At 34.2% G+C, this 16794-nt stretch overlaps 1 protein-coding gene across 1 annotated transcript; it reads left to right on the top strand.

The window, feature by feature from the left end:
* LOC136802732 (uncharacterized) lies at positions 1-15708 on the top strand. Its single transcript, XM_067059482.1, has 9 exons — positions 1-76; positions 2160-2214; positions 5832-5906; positions 6551-6607; positions 8261-8442; positions 8797-8972; positions 9271-9354; positions 9717-9973; positions 15242-15708. Exons 1-8 carry the CDS (start codon positions 22-24, stop codon positions 9948-9950), a joined length of 918 nt encoding a protein of 305 aa, XP_066915583.1. The 5' UTR covers positions 1-21; the 3' UTR covers positions 9951-9973; positions 15242-15708.
* The last annotated feature ends 1086 nt before the right edge of the window (positions 15709-16794 follow it).

Here is a 16794-nt window from a genome sequence, read left to right on the forward strand (position 1 = left end):
AAACAAAAAGTAAGAAAAAATATGTTTCAAAGTGTGCTTAATGGTAAAGAAAAATCTTCATTCAACATTATTCTCGGTAAGTTGAAGTTAAAATGTCATTCAGCCACATTGCTAATGATCTTTATATATCCCTGGACAAAGTTATATCATGGAGGCATAAAGAAAAACAGGAGTTGGATTTGTCGGTAATTGGTCGTCAAAGTCTTTTGATTTCTTTTATAAAATGCATCAAAAGAAATTCTAAGCTCGCCCAAATGAAATAAGACTTTTTAGTAGAACTCAAATTTGCTCTAAACATTCTAACTATCAGTATTGAAGATTCCTAGCCTTCTTATATTCGAGAATTAAATAAAACTTAGCCCCAGAATCAAGTATATGTTCCTTTATATTAATCATTAAATTTTGTTTTGAAAATATATTTTCTTAACCCTATTAGCCCCCCGGGGGGGGGTTAGAATCTACCACGCTGGAGTTCTTTTGTTTATATCTCGGAGAAAAATTTTTCAAACGACTTGAAACTTTCTGACTTTCAATGAAATCTTATTAAGAGTACTTGAGTAAAATTTTAGGGTCATAGGTTGTCCAGATCAGGTTTTATGACTTTATTGTGAAACATGACATAAAACCCAGCTAAAATGGCTTAAAACTCCAAATTTTAAAGTGCTGATAACTTCTAAACTATTTATTCAATCATTTTCAAATTTTGACACGTGATAGTCATTGATAATACAAATTTAAAAAATCAATTTTTTTTAAATGACCATCAAATTTTGAAAATTTTACTCATCTTCAGCATAGATTTTAAGAAAAAATCTTTATGGAAATTGCAAAACCGGCAATTATCATGGGCCCCGTCAACGGGGGGGCCGGGGGGTCCATGCCCCCCCCCACTTTTTGGCAGATCATTTCATACGTTTTTAAGAGTTACTATTTTAAGCTGGTTTGAGACCAAATCAAACCACAAAAACTATTATTCTCCCTGACTAGATATCGTTTTAAGGTGTTTTGAGGGTGTAAAAAGTGAAAAAATTTTCTTCGTCGCCCAACCATGGTGGGCGACATTTTTTTCCAAAATGTTGGCCCCCTCACACAAAATGGCTCGCCGGGCCCATGTATGTTGAAGAACAGCCTTTTACCTTTAAGAATCTTCAAACAGAATCTAAAGCTCTTTATTGGTTCGATTGTAATAGACACTTTTGTAAAGCACATATTGGGCTTTTTTTCCGACAGGTGGAATTTTTGTGATGACGTCATCGGTTTTTGAACGACGTCATCAATTTTTTTTTTTATTCCTTGAAAATTGTATCATGACGGAGAACATCTGTACCAAATTTCATGGCTATGGCTCTTCTAGATCGAAAATAATCGAGGGTGGTAGATTCTACCCCCCCCTGGGGATACAAAAGTCAAAAAAGCTTGGGGCTAATAGGGTTAAGCCAGAAAATGTTTCTCATAAGCACACGCGATTTCACACTTGTCTTTTAGGCAAAAAGTCAGTTTCAGCTAATAGAGTTCACTTTGAAGAAAAAAATTGATCAAAAAATCTTGTCATATGATGAAGGATTTTCAGGCCTTTTTTTGTTCAAATGATTTTCTTACACCGATGTCAGAAACAATAGATCTCGTCTCATCTAATTTCTAACACTGAAATGAGCCAATAAGATTTCATTAATGGACAAAAGAGCTCATTAAAAATGCACGATATATGAAATTATGAGCCTGCAAACCTCGTAACTTTTTTAATCGTAGGGCGAGCTTGGTTATAATAACATACATCTCCTATTTTTCTTTATATCTCCATGGTTATATCGTAGAACCCGCAAATGTTAAAGATTAACATTTAACGGTGCTACATCATCAAAAGTCTTCCAGGAAAAGTAGACCTAGCGCTCTCGATGCATTTACACCGCCTTTGCCTAGTGCTACCATTAGGGTACCACTTTCAAAAAAAACTCCGATCAAAAATTTTGCTTGGTTGGGATTGAAGAACTTTGACCAGGGATAATATAAAGGTCAGCGCATTCAACAAATGCAACCAACTCAGCATTTGAATTAGACTAAACTATAATTAGTTAAGTTAATTTAATTAATTTAATTATTTTCAGAAGGAGAGATGAAACATTTTCAGAATCTGAAGATATTTTTTACTTTTTCTTTAGATACCAATCAAGACCAATGTCTCAAATACATGCTACTCAATACCCTTGGGAATAGGTAATTCTTTTAAAACACTTTTGTACTTTTACTTCTCTAAATAACATTTTGATATCAAATGAACATCTATGTTATTATCTATAGTAATTCAATATTTAAGAAAAAGTTTGCACCGCATTTTTTCAGATGACGAGATATTATTCAAATTCTGACTGTAAATATTACTTCCAATCCAGCATTTGTATGAAAACCATGCGGGCTGTGCATCTTATGTAGGCGATTAGTGTTTTTAAATCCTACGTTAGAGCAGATTCGACTCTAGCATTCAAATATTTCTTGTTGCTTATTACGGTTGACAGTATTTAAAGGGGAAATTTAAACATTTTTTCATATTTTTAGAAAATACCTAAAGCACATCACATACTTACAAGAAATGACCTCTGAAAAAAATGTTCTCTTTTTTTTTTTTTTTTTTTTTTTTTCTGTTTAATTATTTGCGTTTAATCACTAAGCTATTATAAAATTACACGTTAAAAGTTTTATAGCTATTGTTTGTGAGATAAAAAATTGTTTACGCTAAAAACATTCGCAGGAGATAGAAGAAGGCATTGCTACCTTTTCACCTATCCCCTTGATTGCGAAAGTGTTTATTTACATCTGCTACATGTTTCATATAATAGAAAAAGAGAAATAAAAGAATAAAGAAGAAAAAAGGATTATATAATTTATTTACACCTATGTGATTAATTGTCATTTAGTAATATTTCTCAACATCTATGTTAAAGATATATTTCTTTACAGCCTTTTGGAAACATAGTTTTGATTTTTCTCCACAAGTTTCTTTGAGATCACTACTAAGAACATTGTTCCACATAAAAGGACCCCTATATCTAATAGCAAACCTTTTCACATCTAATCTTGCACCCTGTATTTTAAAAGCATTTTTTGAGTATCTTGTTTGGTATTTATGATTTATTTGAGGAAATTGGTTCAAAAATAAGTCAGGACAGGTTTTAGTTTTAACGCTTTGCATAAATGCAATTGTCTGGTAGATGTTTATTTGATGGATATTAAGCGCGCCTAAGTCCTTAAAGTGATGATTAACCGGACTAAATTTATTTACACCAAACATGATGCGGAGTGCATGTTTTTGTTTACTAAAGAGTTTTTTTAAGTTCGATTTAAAAGTACTACCCCATATTATGTTACAATAATTTAAATAACTATGAATAAATGCAAAGTAAAGTTTTTTGAGCGAGTTTAGTTCAAGGACTTGCTTAGCTTTAAAAAGAACTCCGATGTTTTTAGAGATCTTATTTTCAATGGTTTTAATGTGTTTATTCCAATTTAAGGATTCGTCAATTATTACTCCAAGGAAGCTTGTATCGTAAACTCGTTTAATTTCTGTATCGTTAATTCGTAAGGAAGGGAGTCTTAAAGGTAGGTCGTCAACTTTACTGCTGCGTTTACAGAAAAGTAGTATGTACTTCGTTTTTTTAACATTCAGTGATAATTTGTTAGCGACAAACCAGTTATTTATAAGGTTAAGTTCATTGTTTACTAATTCAAAAAGTGTTTTTAGGTCTTTGTTTGAATAGAAAAGATTAGTATCGTCAGCAAATAGTATAAAATCAAGTAGTTTCGATGTGTTATGTAGATCGTTTACGTAAATCAGGAATAGTAGCGGTCCCAGGATTGAGCCTTGGGGAACCCCACAGTCAATTTTTCTAGTGGTCGTTGTCGAGTCGTCATATGCAACACATTGTCTACGTCCAGTCAAATAGTTTTTAAACCAGTCCAAGTTAGTACCTGTTATTCCGTATCGTTCCATTTTTGAGATTAGTATGTCATGGTTAACAGTGTCAAATGCTTTTGAAAGGTCAATGAAAATACCAATGGTGAATTTATTCTTTTCGAAAGAATTTGAAATTTCACTGATTAATTCGAGTAGAGCGTGTTCAGTCGAGTGTTTTTGTTGGAAGCCAAATTGTTTTTGATATAGAATTTTATGCTGCTGAAGATAGTCATAGAGCCTGTTGTACATGATTTTCTCGAGGAGTTTTGAAAAGCATGGTAAAACTGAGATTGGCCTATAATTCCCTGGGTCATTTTTGTCTCCTGTTTTAAAAACGGGTGTAACTTTAGCAATTTTTAATTCATTCGGAAATATGCCTTGTTTTAAGGAGAGGTTGAAAATATGATGAAGAAAAGGTTTGATAATGTCATATGTTTTGAAGACAACATTGACGTCAATCTCATCAATTCCTGGACTTTTGTTAGCTTGTAGAGATTTGAATGCTTTATCAAGTTCGTCGAGAGTTAAAGGTTCTGTATTCATAGAGCTTTGGTAGTTTTCAATATATGACAAAACATTTTGATTTGTTTGTGGTATTTTTGATGCTAAATTTTTTTCCTATGGTAGAGAAGAAGTCGTTAAAAATATCAGCTATGTCTTCTTTTTTATCATAGTTGATGTTCTTGTAAGTAAGTTCTTGGGGAAATTTATTAAAAGTTTTTGATTTGCCGATAATATCTTTAATTACATTCCATGTTTGTTTGGAATTTCCTTGAAATTTATTGTTACGTTTTGAGAAATAGTTCTTTTTGGCTTTTTTCTTGATTTTCTCGAAGAGTTTTTGATACGCCTTGTAGACGTTTTCATTTTTTAGGGTCCTATTTTTCAAGAATTTGTCATATTATTTTTGCTTGCGTTTTGAAGATTTCAATAATCCTGTTGTCATCCACGGAAATTTAATCGTCTTTGGTTTTATTGCGATTTTTTGTTTTGGAAAAGTCTTTTTGTATGTTCTTGTGAAAATTTCGTTAAAAGCATGAAATGAATGTTCTGCATGATGTGTTTCTGTTACAAGTTCCCAATTCATAGTTGATAAGGCTTCACGAAAGTTTTTTATTGACTTTTGGTCAATGAATCGTTTAAAGGTTGTAGTTTCAGTCTCAAAGGTTTCAATCTTTTTTTCACTTATGAGAAAATTTGGAAAGTGGTCTGAAACATTACATTTTATCACGCCCGTAAAATTGTTGTAGTAATCGTTCGTTATGATGTTATCAATCAAAGTTGTAGTTGTTCTTGTAATTCGTGTCGGTTTGTTGATTGTCGGTAAAACGTTATGTTGAAGAAGAGTATTTACAAAGTTTTTAACATGTTTATTACTTTCATAATGAAGAAGGTTTAGATTGAAGTCACCCGCTAAGTAAATACTATTATTGTTTAAACTATTTTTGTTTAAGTGGTTTTTTAAATGCTGTTTAAAATTTTTTAAATTGCCAGAAGGTTGTCTCGTCTAAAAACTTCTCTATCAAAATACATAGCTCCTTTTTGTTTACAGAAAATCTGATCTTTTTAAAGCTGTTCAAAAAGTCGTACTAGTACTTGGATGATACAAAAAAGTATGACCTAAAAAAATATGACCTCCAAAAATGTTTAGTTCCCCTTTAATTCAGTCTTCGTTTCATTCGTTTTTCATAACCGAAGAAAAATGTTTGAAAATGAGTTTTAACTTTTAACGTAGACAAGCGCACTTTATTTTAAATTGCAGAAATATTTGAACGGAGGCTCGGGTCGAAAAAATTAAACTCGACAGAACCCACTGCGTTAAAAATATTATTTTCGAAGTTCTCAAATTACATAGCGCTTTTAATTCTTTTGTTGATTTTAGCAATAAAAATCTCATCATTGGTTGTTACCAAGAAAGCTGTGAGAGTTATGCCAAAAAGTTGAGGATAAACAAAAGGTATACAACTCTTAAAATAACACTCATTACTCTTAGGTGCCAAATAAACAGGGGGGTTCGAATAAACGGGGGGGTTGGAAAATTTTCGAAATTTTAATAAACAGGGGGGACCTAATTGCCGGGGGGGTTGGAAATTGTACTTCTGAAACCCCAAAAATAAGGTAAATATAGGCTAAAATCAGGATATTAAAAGCAAAATAAGAGGCCTTCTCTTTGACAGCTGAAAATATTCTTAAAAATTAATAAGCGGGGGGGTCCTTATAAGGTCCGGGGGGTTGGAAAATTTTCGAAAAATTAACAAGCGGGGGGGGCCGTTTATTTGGCACCTAAGAGTAAAGGGATATAAAAGTAGTAAAATGTAAACATTGTGCGAACCACGTGTCATTAAAGAGAACAATTAAAATCATGTGTTTAAAACAAACTTGTAAAACAATTGAAAAAATCAAAATCAGCCATATTTGTTTTTATTTTTTATTTTGGCATGTGACATTTGTTTTGATTTTGTATCCCGCTGCATACGGTTTGTTTACAAATTTCGTCAGTACTTTTATGTCCCTTTAAGAATATGAACTCAATATTCGGGCGTTTTTTAGCGTAATGCTTTCTTCTGGCACTATTTCTATTCGTACTTTGCTTTGTTTTAGAATTTACTATGATGACCAATTTGAGAACTACAAAACTCTGATGAATCAAGAAAAACGGTACGATTAAAGATCTTTACATCTTAGATTCTTTATGATAAAGAAAGAAGGTGAACGCCTCGAAGCATAATTAACAATAGACCTTCTCAAAATTTGTGCTTGAGTGCCTCTTAGTAAGGGGAGAAGTATGTTCTTTCTTTTGTTCAAAAATGATGTGTAAAAGCAAATGGTAGATAATGTCCTCTAAAAAAAGAATGAGATGCAGTGCTACTTTTCTGCCATCTGATTTGTATAATAACCATATTTTTCTTTCCTCTTTTACTAGCTTTTTTATAAGAACATCAAAAATTTTTGAAGCCTTCAGATGTTCTCAACTTTTTGGACCTACCCCGGTGGAGGTCCTATAAATTAACCTCTGTCCGTTCGTTCGTCCGTCCGTCCGTTCGTTAGTTACCAACTTTTCTCGAGATTGGCTCATTAGTTTTTTCAGATTTTTTGCACAAAGATGTGTAACTATAAACCCTCGAATGTGACGGAGCCCAATTTTCGAAAAAACATTTTTGGGCAAAAAAATTGGACCACAAAACGGCTAAAAAACGGGTGTGAAAAATCGGATCATTAATTTTTTCTGATTTTTTGCATGAAAGTAGGGTACCATCATAGGTAAAAGATGGCTCAAGCAGATTTTTGCAAAAAAGTTTTGTTGGCTCAAAAAACGCATGTTCATCTATAAGAATCACTAGTAATAAGCATATACATCAATGTTCTTAGTCAAATTACTCAATTTTTTTATGAGATAGATGTTTTTTTTGCTCATGAGGGCTTACTTTTGAAGAATATGTGTGTTTAGACATGAAATTTTGATTGCTTGGCGTGTTTTTATAGAAAAACTGGCCAAATTCGATATTTTTATAAGCACATTATCAATTACTTAGGTATTAGGTTTTCTCGAGTTTGGCTCTTTCATTCTTTATGATTTTTTGCACAAATATGCATAACTATAAACCCTCGAATGTGACGGAGCTCGATTTTTGGAAAAAAAAAATTGGGTAAATTTCAGCTAAAAAATGGCTAAAAAAGGGTTTTTTGGACTTAGTGAAATATTCGATCATTGTTTTTTTTTGATTTTTTGCATGAAAGTAGGTACAAGATGGCTCAAGCAGATATTTGTTAAAAAGAATTTTTCAGCTCAAAAAAACGCATATTTATCTATAAGAATCACTATTAATAAGCATACATCAATGCTCTTAGCCAAATTACTCAATTTTTTGATGAGATAGATATTTTTTTTGCTCACGAAGTCTTGAAAATGTAAGAATATTTCAAGAGCATGAAATTTTGGTTTCTAAACGTTTTTTTATAAGAAACAAACGACTAATTTTAATAAATCGTCACTATTTGTGTTCTGAATGATTGTTTAACGGTCATGCTCACGTAGATATCAATTGTATATGTGTTAAATGCATAACCAGGTAGGTCCATAAAAGTATCACTTGTTTAGTTTTAAGCCTAAAAATGTTCGTAACATGTTCTTATTTTCACCAATTTTGAGTATTTTTGTCCATTTTCCTAAGAAGTTGGGTGTTTTAGAGTTTCCAAAGCCTTAAAATGCTTTTAACTTGTTCTTAACATTTTGGCCATCGAAGCCTTATGTTCTTATATAGTTTGTCCTTATAAAAAAACAACGTGTACTAGCTTTTTTTTGCATTTCAGAAGTATATCTAATGTCAAAGAAACTATGGTACACAGGATTCGTAATAGTGGGGTACAGGATATTCATTCTTCCGTACTTTTCATCGATGACGTCATCTTGTTTGGACGACTACATGGATTGGTCAATGAAGATGGGGAATGGGACTCCTCAATTTTTCGGACATTAGTTGATGTCTCGAAAGGTAATTGAAAAGACCATGGTTTTCAGCTTCATATCAACGGTTTATTTCCCATTAGATAGAAACTAAATCAGCCTGATTTGAAAAGCCATGGGCACAATGGAGTGATTCAATGACCCTTTACGGTCAATTTAACTGGGCTGGGAGGCTTCAAAAACAATCAAAATCTTCTATTTAAAAAAGTGTAATGGGTTTAAGATATTGCTGAAATATTGTTCAGCTCTGAGACCGCACGTTATTTCAATGAATAAGCTAATAATTCTAAAGCAAAGAGAGAATTTTCTTTAAAGGATCTGGCAACACACAGAGTCAAAGAAGATTCAAATAAAGATAAACTTTTCCTATCTGTCGTTTCAGACATACCGATCTTCCTATACGTGAAGCCGTCGCTCATATCTGAAGCAAACATTCGAGCATTGAAATATTACTGTTCATTTTATGCGGAATTTTATCCTTCACAAACGTTTGCATTGGAAAAGAGACCAAGATGTGAATGTATTTTGCGAAAAAAATCTGGGAAAATTGTTGGTGAAGTAGGAATCCGAATTACTATTGAAAATAGACTCTTCTATAGTTTGGACTTTTTTTAACAGTTTTTCGCTTGGTTTTGGCGAAAAAATGATATACACCATACATTTTGTCAGAATGCAGAGAATAGCCCTCTGAATAAGTTATGGACTTGTACTATTAATAATCCCAAGTAATGATGTTGTCGATGAGTTATTATCAATATCCTAAATATCTTGTCTGTGATGGTTAGTCTGTCTCTCTGTGTTTGATAAGCTAGGGCTGATAGCCTTTTTTTTAATTTCCTTTTGCTTATTTATTTAGAAAATGGTTTATGAAATGGACAAATTTAATCAATTGAAATTAAGTAAACTGACCGACCTTGTAAACCCAACCATTACGAATGAGGTAAAAAATCTATGATATCTAAATACTTTGATGTCAGAAGATTTTGAGACCAGAAAATTTGATTTATTTCGATTTTTTTTTGCATGGAACGACTTTTAGTGAAATCAGACCATTCAGTCTTTTTCTATGTGTTTAAAAAGTGTTTTTGAATTCGATTTTGAAGCAATTGCAGTGCCTGCCACTTCTAAATTGAACCAACCAAAATAGAATAAAGATTTCGGGATAGGAAATAAATCCCGAAAAAACTCAGGGTTTTACGAAAGTGAACGTGGTATTGTTAGTTTCAAATTAATTAAATCTCGTGGCTGAGACAGCAACCCACACTGCTTTGATGAATTTTAATTCAGAACGCATTCTTTTAGGAGGAAGTTGACCCAACATCGAATCTGACTTTCAACTTGCGTCTGACTGAAGCAGAAAAACAAGCCAAATCCAATACAGTTTTACCATATTTAATCGATGATGAAAACAAGTCATTATTGCTAGGTGACAAAGAGGGCGTCGGGCTGACGTCGAAAGGCGGTGAGATTCATTACACGCCCGATGATTTTGATGATTTCGATGAAGAAGACCCAGATGATGATCTCGATATTTGAGGAAAGAATCTGAATTTCTTTTTGTAAGTCAGTTTATTATGAATGCCCTAATCGACTTGAAAGAATTTTCAAAAAAAGAAAGGTCGTTCAGTTTTTGGCTACTTGGGGGAAAATAATCGTATTGATTACCGGACGTTTCTGCGTTGGATTTTACCCGACGGACGTTTCCCCGACAGACAATTGGCCGACTGGACATTCCCCTAACGCGATCTTCCCCAAACTAATATCTTGCCTAATAAAGAAATGAAAAGTTGATGGAAAGGGGTAAAACTTGATTTATGCCACAAGAGTTTTGCGATCGTTTGAAACTGACTCTAGTAAGCGAACCAGCTGAAATTCATCACATTTGTCTCCTTGCTTTGTTTCAAATTTCTGAGGCATTAGTATATACCTCTGTGTTTGACTGGTTTTTGTTTTTTTCTCGAAAAAATTGATTTTTATTGTCTCTGGCAAGCTTAGTATACTAGCTACAATGGTCTCTCTGTTGTATAACAAACGATATAGTAATTCCATGTGACTTTGAAGTTTATTCCTAACTGTTGTCGAAATTTTAGGGGCAAGTTACTTTTGGTTTATTGTTTCTGGAATAAATAGAAAAGACTATTTTGTATTTTCAAACATTTCAAAAACCTTTACTTTCCTTGAGTGATGATGATCTAGAAATTTGGTACGGCTTATTTTTTTCTCACAGTATAGCATAGCAATAAGTAACTAAAATAACAAAAGAAATATTTTGGTATCCACCTACGCTAATCCACTTTCGAAAAAGGTCATTGTAAGTATTTTCTTCTTTTTTTGAAACTTTTCTTGCCATATTGATCTTTGCCAACGCCTTTATTTCCATTACAGCTATAAAGTTGTGTTAGCTCCTATTCTTTTCATTCTTGGTTAAAGAGAAATGCAGCAAACTTTTAACGTGTCTTTGATCTGTCTACCTGTAAAGACAAAGACGTAGACTCGAACTCGAATCCGGACTCAGATTTTTTCAATTAGACGAGATCAGTTTGCAGGGTGCCCTGCTTAAGGGCTGAAGTTAGAGGGTCAAATATTGGAGTAAAATGACGTTGCCCACCATGGTCGAGTTGGAGAAAATTTTTGAATTTTAAGGGGTTAAAAGTGCTATTTTAGAAACCATTTCAAGTCAATTTGAAAAGAATTCATATGGAAATAACTGAAAGTTTTCAAAATAGCTTTTCTCGGCAAAAAAGTGAGGGGGCCATGGTTTGATATACTATTTTACGGGCCCAACCAAATCTAAGAAGGGAATGACAGTCATTCTGTAGTATCAGTAGCGTGGAGGGTCGTCTAAAATTCGTGCAAACTGGGGTGGCAATTTTAGAATATTTAGATTTTGGCGCTCCCTTTAAAAAGTCAAAATCTTGGAAACTTTTGGGGTATTCTCTCTCTTTTAGGCTGAAAACTGCAATATCTAAGGTGTAAAAGAGCAAAGGGGCGCCGAAATTAGTAATCAGTGGCATCTTTTTGCGCCCTTAGTATCTCGGCGCAAAAATCGGCCGCTGGCCACAATGCTACTGAGTTGTATCTGAATGATATGGATTGTTGGTCATTTTGGAAACGAACAGAGAGATTGCAAATGTGTCAGATGGAATTCTCATTGAATTTCATCATGATGAAACCCCTGTGTTGCTTTTGTTAATTTTGCCTAAAATTATGTTTTTGGAAATTTTCATGATCACACTTCGATCAAGGTGGTATAACAAAATGTTAAAAAGTGATTTTTCCCAAAGAATATTTCTTTCACACCTCTTGATTTGATATCTCGTCCTTAGCCTTCCCTCTTTTCAACTTGGTTGTAAATCATTTTCTCACGTATCAAAGGCTTTAGATCTTTGTTACACCAAATTTCTTGTTATCGCTAAGAATTTGATCGAAAGTTTTCTTGTTCAAATATGTCGTTGATAAAAAGGATGGACATTAAAGATTTCAGACTGTTTCTTTGGAAAACCACCGTTCTTAAAATGTTTAAATCATTTTTGAAAGTTTTTGTGTGTTTGTGGTTGTTGTACACGGATTTTTATAAGCAACAGTAAATTTTGGTCGAGACTCGGCTGGTCTTGTTTTTTTGTAATTTTCATGTCTTATAACATGCTCTTAGCCCGTATCCAATATATTTGATATCGGGGCTTGTGAGTTGTACAATTTATATATATATCTTATATAAAACACTAGATAGAGCTACTCTGTATTTCCCAAGCAACGGCAGATGAACAAAATAATGCGCCATATTTGCTGAAAGTAGGTCACAGTTCGGTACCGGCAAATTGTTCCACCAAGCAAAAAAACCTGAGTGGTGCGAAGCGACAAGGCGAAAGATAGGCTTGGTCGATCAAATTGCCGGCACCGAACTATGGTCTACTTATCAAAGATGGCGGTTGATTTTGATTCAAATAGGGACGGAGTAGCTCTATCTAGTGTTTCATATAAGATATATGTGTGCTTTACTCAGTTTGACTTAAAAGTTTTGCACTGGGTTTGTTCTTCTACACATTTTTTATAAGAAACCCTAAAAATTTAAAGCATTCGGATGCTCTTAACTTTTTGAGTTTTTTAGGCCTTACAAGTTCTTAACATCTTCAAAATTGACGTTTATTTGAAAGAAAATTTTTTCAAACTTTCTTTATAGCTTTTGAACACGAGGAGCAAATTGATAGTATGACAGCTCAAAATTCAAGTTAGTCTTTCTTCTTTCGAATGGCGAAAAGTTTGGATTTATAACATTTTTAGTTTTCTCACAAACTAACTTCAAAATTGTACAATTTTTTCTGAAACACCCCGTAGTTTTACACTAAATTTACCTATAATTCAGGCATTCCAGGGCACTAAGTTGTTCTTTTTTAGGCTTTTTTTAGTGTTGGTTGTTTATCGGTACGGTAGAATTAAACAAAGGCTGTAAACTGTATACTTCTCGACGTCACCAAAAGAAGGGGTTAGATAACTACTGCTCCTTAGTCGATGGTGGTTTTCATCAATTTAACGAATTTTACTTCATTTCAAAAGAAATTTTAAATAATAATAATTTCTGGTCATCTTTGTGTGCAAAATTTGTGAATTATTCGTTTGCATGCATGGTTTCCTTGACTACGTACATTTGTTTGGTCGCTGGGCTATTGCTATGTGCGGCCAATGCATTTGTTTTCTATGCTGCTCTAAAGAAAACAAAACCTTTCACGGTAGACATTCTGGTTGGTTCTCTATGCTTACATTCCATTGTGTATTACATGGCTTATGGTATCCTTCTCATAATACAAAAACTGACCAATTGGTCCCAAATAACACTCAAAGCTGGAGAATGCGTCGATTGTTATTTCGCGTTTTCATTTCCCATCATCCTCTCTGTGTTTTTTATCGATCGTTACCTAGCAACGTCGCGTCCGTTGTTTTACAAATTGAGAGTGATCAATCGACATGCGTATATTGTTCTTTTCACGATCATCGTTTTATCCATCAGTTTAACTGTTTTCACCATGGTTCGTAAACAGTTCACAATTGGTTCGGTTACCGTAAATTTCTCCTATTTCCTCTGTGTTTTCATAATTACAATAGCATCTTTTGTTGTCATGGTGATTTGCTATATTTCGATATGCCGTGCTTTGTTGTTTTTTGCGGGACGTCAAATGTACATATTTGGTAACGAAGCGATGTTTCGGAAAACCTTACCTACCATTGTTGAAAATACACATACCGACTCTACTGAGGACTCTACGGAGATAAATGTTTCTAATAATGAAACTGAAAATTCTAAAAGTGAGTCAGAATCGATACCGCCACCACAAGTAGTCGTAAAAGAAAAACTGTGTCGGAAAAAAAGTTCATTGCCCACTGTCCTTCGTGAGAAGTCAGTAACTTTATCTGGAGACGATAAGAAAAACTTTCTAGCAGCTCGAGCTGCTAGATATTCATGTCCTATTTGCGTGGAATCGAAATATCAACCGGATTTGCCATTATGGCTGATTGCATCATTGAGCAACGAGTTGAAAGAAGTCCATCATGTACAACGACCACGTGCTCAAACACTTCCTGTCAAACCGCAAGAGAATCAGGTTCAAGAGAACCAACCGTGTAGGAAACGGGCGTCCACAATTGACCAATTAGCATCCAATAAAGAGTTTGGACGGTTTCCACGAGCTCGAACTTATACCATGTGTAACGTTGTCGTAAATCTAATAGCGACACGTCGGAAAAAAGAAACTGACAGAGGGTTGAGACTTTCACAAGCACGTCATCTTGTACAAATATTAACTACCAAACTAGTTTTCTACTTGTTTTGGTTACCCTTTCTTGTAAGTGACTTCACGCGTCTGATTATGTATTTGCAGTCACTAGGTGCCATCATACTAGGATTTATAGGATGGGTGCAATAGGATTTCCCCCGCCAAAAATCCTTTTGTATCCTTGAGAACCGTCATTTGCTCCCATCGGTTAGTTAGAATCGAAGATCTCAACAATTAATAGCAGTCTAAAGTCTAAAATCATTTGCCTTGTCAAATCGATTTTTGGTTTTAAAAAAGTCCTAAACGAGCCAAATTCAAATCGGAAGACCTTGATAACGGACTGATTAAAATCACCTTTTTTAGAAGAAAAAGTCCCGTGAATTCCATTCCTTCAATCGGCTATAGCCAATTTTTCACGTCCACTTTTCTCACCAATTTTTTGAAGTTTACGTTTTTCAGTATCCTTTGAAAAATTAGAATTTGCACTGTTAATGCGATTCCTGGACTCCTGACGACGTCTAATGGCATGTTCAAGAAAAAAATTGTACCCTGTGTTGAAGAGTTGCTTTTTGGAAAAAATGTTTCTCTGGATTTTTTTTAATTGTTCAGGACCCCCTTGGATTTCTCTTTCTCATTTTTTGGTCCACCCTGGATTATCGACCTCGTTTTACTGCTCAAAAGTAGGTTCGAAGGTTAGAGTTTTAACTCTGAGTTTTTTAGGACCTTAGGATCTGAGGATCCAAAAGTTCAAAAATAGACCAATAAGGCTCAGAATATAGCCTGGAAGTCTGCCAACACCTCCCAAATTGAAATATATGATTAAGTTAAAGAGATCGCCCAAAATCAACTTTCTTGCCGGAACTTTAAATCTTGAAAAACGTTAAAATAACGTGAATTCTCAATATATTTCGACCATGATTGTGGATCTTTACACTCGAAAAACCAAACCCCCTGGATTTTTAATTTCCCAGACCACCCTAGACGTCGCACCTCCTCAACATAGAGGTTACAGACTATTTCTGAAATAGTCCAATGATAGGGTTTTGTTTGTCTTTTCAGATTTATTCATTGATTTTGGAAACGAAAGGATCTTTGTACAAGCAAAAGAGGGTTAACATCTCATTGGTATGGGATATGTTACACATTGCTCTTCATCTACACATGTTTTCGCCCACAATTTACGCGTTCGCCTGCCACCCGTATCGCGTGACTTTGAGGAGATGTTGGAACCGATCGGTCCGACGAATGATTCAACGAAGTCAAGAAACAATGTTTTAGTATGGAGTTTTACAGATAGAACGCATCGTTTGTGGTTCAGACATAGACATCAATGATGTTTTTATTCTCATTTCTCATTTTCATAGAGAGCTTGTTATGACAATAAGATTAACTTTGGATAATAGCTTTATAAACAATACTCCCAGTATGCAGCAAACGGAAGGATTTTCTAGGCTAATAGACATATATGGATACATAGTGTTTATGTAAACAAAGCAGCATCATTTAATTATCAATAGCAAACATTACATGAATTTTTTTAGATCTTAAGAAAAAAGGGCAAGACCCTCCCAAAAAAAAAACAACCATCGTCTATTTAGTAGGAAATTTTGGCAATTTAGCCTTCATATCAATATAAAAAATAGGAAATTATGCCTAGTAAAAAAACCTACTGTATAAAATAATGCAAGAAAGTCCAGCGAGGAAAACGTATCGCAATTTATATATTACGTTTAAAAACGAAACATTCTTTTGTTAATCAATTCAAACCAAAACAAAATAAAAAAACTAATATCAAGTCGTTGTCGTTCTTGCACTACAACAAATATCAACAATTCAAAGATAAAGTTAAAGTCACTCAAAAGTAAATCAAATTTCTGACACCTTAGGGAAGGGTTTCAATTTTAGTTCTTCCAAACATGATATCAAATGTGCTCGCATTCTGTCCACAATAAATACAGCATCAGAAGGTGACTTTCCGTCCAGAAGTTCAGCTGCGAATGCTATCGCGAAAAGGCCACAATTATAAGCATCAGGTTGCCTTTGTACTTCAATGAAAGAAATAATCTCCGTTCCTGTAAAATAGTTTTTGTACAAGGATTTGATTGCTTTTCTCGAGGAACGCGTTAGATATCGGTTTAAGCTGTCGCAAACTTGAACACGACCATTAGAGCAAAAACTGAGAATCCAGTGATTGCTACCATCATGAAGTAATTGAATGTGTTTTTGGTTAACGGCTTCAAATGGCTCAACATCTTTCTTTTGGGAATTCAGGACTGTTTGAAACGTAAGAGGGGTTCCAATTTCTTGACAAATCAGCTTTTGAGCCGCATCCATTAGGTTGTCGTTTAACCAACTATCTTTGGAGATCAAGATATCCTTATCTTTTTGTTTCAAGATATAGAGACGGTTACGAAGCCACTCGTTTGATTCAGTTTCGGGTAACTGACTCGTTTTGGGAAACGATCTTCTCCAAAAAACACGATCAATCAGAAACCAACTGTGCTTTTGCTTCTCAAGAATCAACCAAGCCGATTTCCAATTTTTGTGTGAGATTGCTTAACAGACATCATCTACCGCGCCACTTCCAGCACCAAAATGTCGAGAAAGTTTGA

Source organism: Clytia hemisphaerica, unplaced genomic scaffold (genome assembly GCF_902728285.1).
Source record: "Clytia hemisphaerica strain Z4C2 unplaced genomic scaffold, Clytia hemisphaerica genome assembly, whole genome shotgun sequence".
NCBI lineage: Eukaryota > Metazoa > Cnidaria > Hydrozoa > Leptothecata > Clytiidae > Clytia > Clytia hemisphaerica.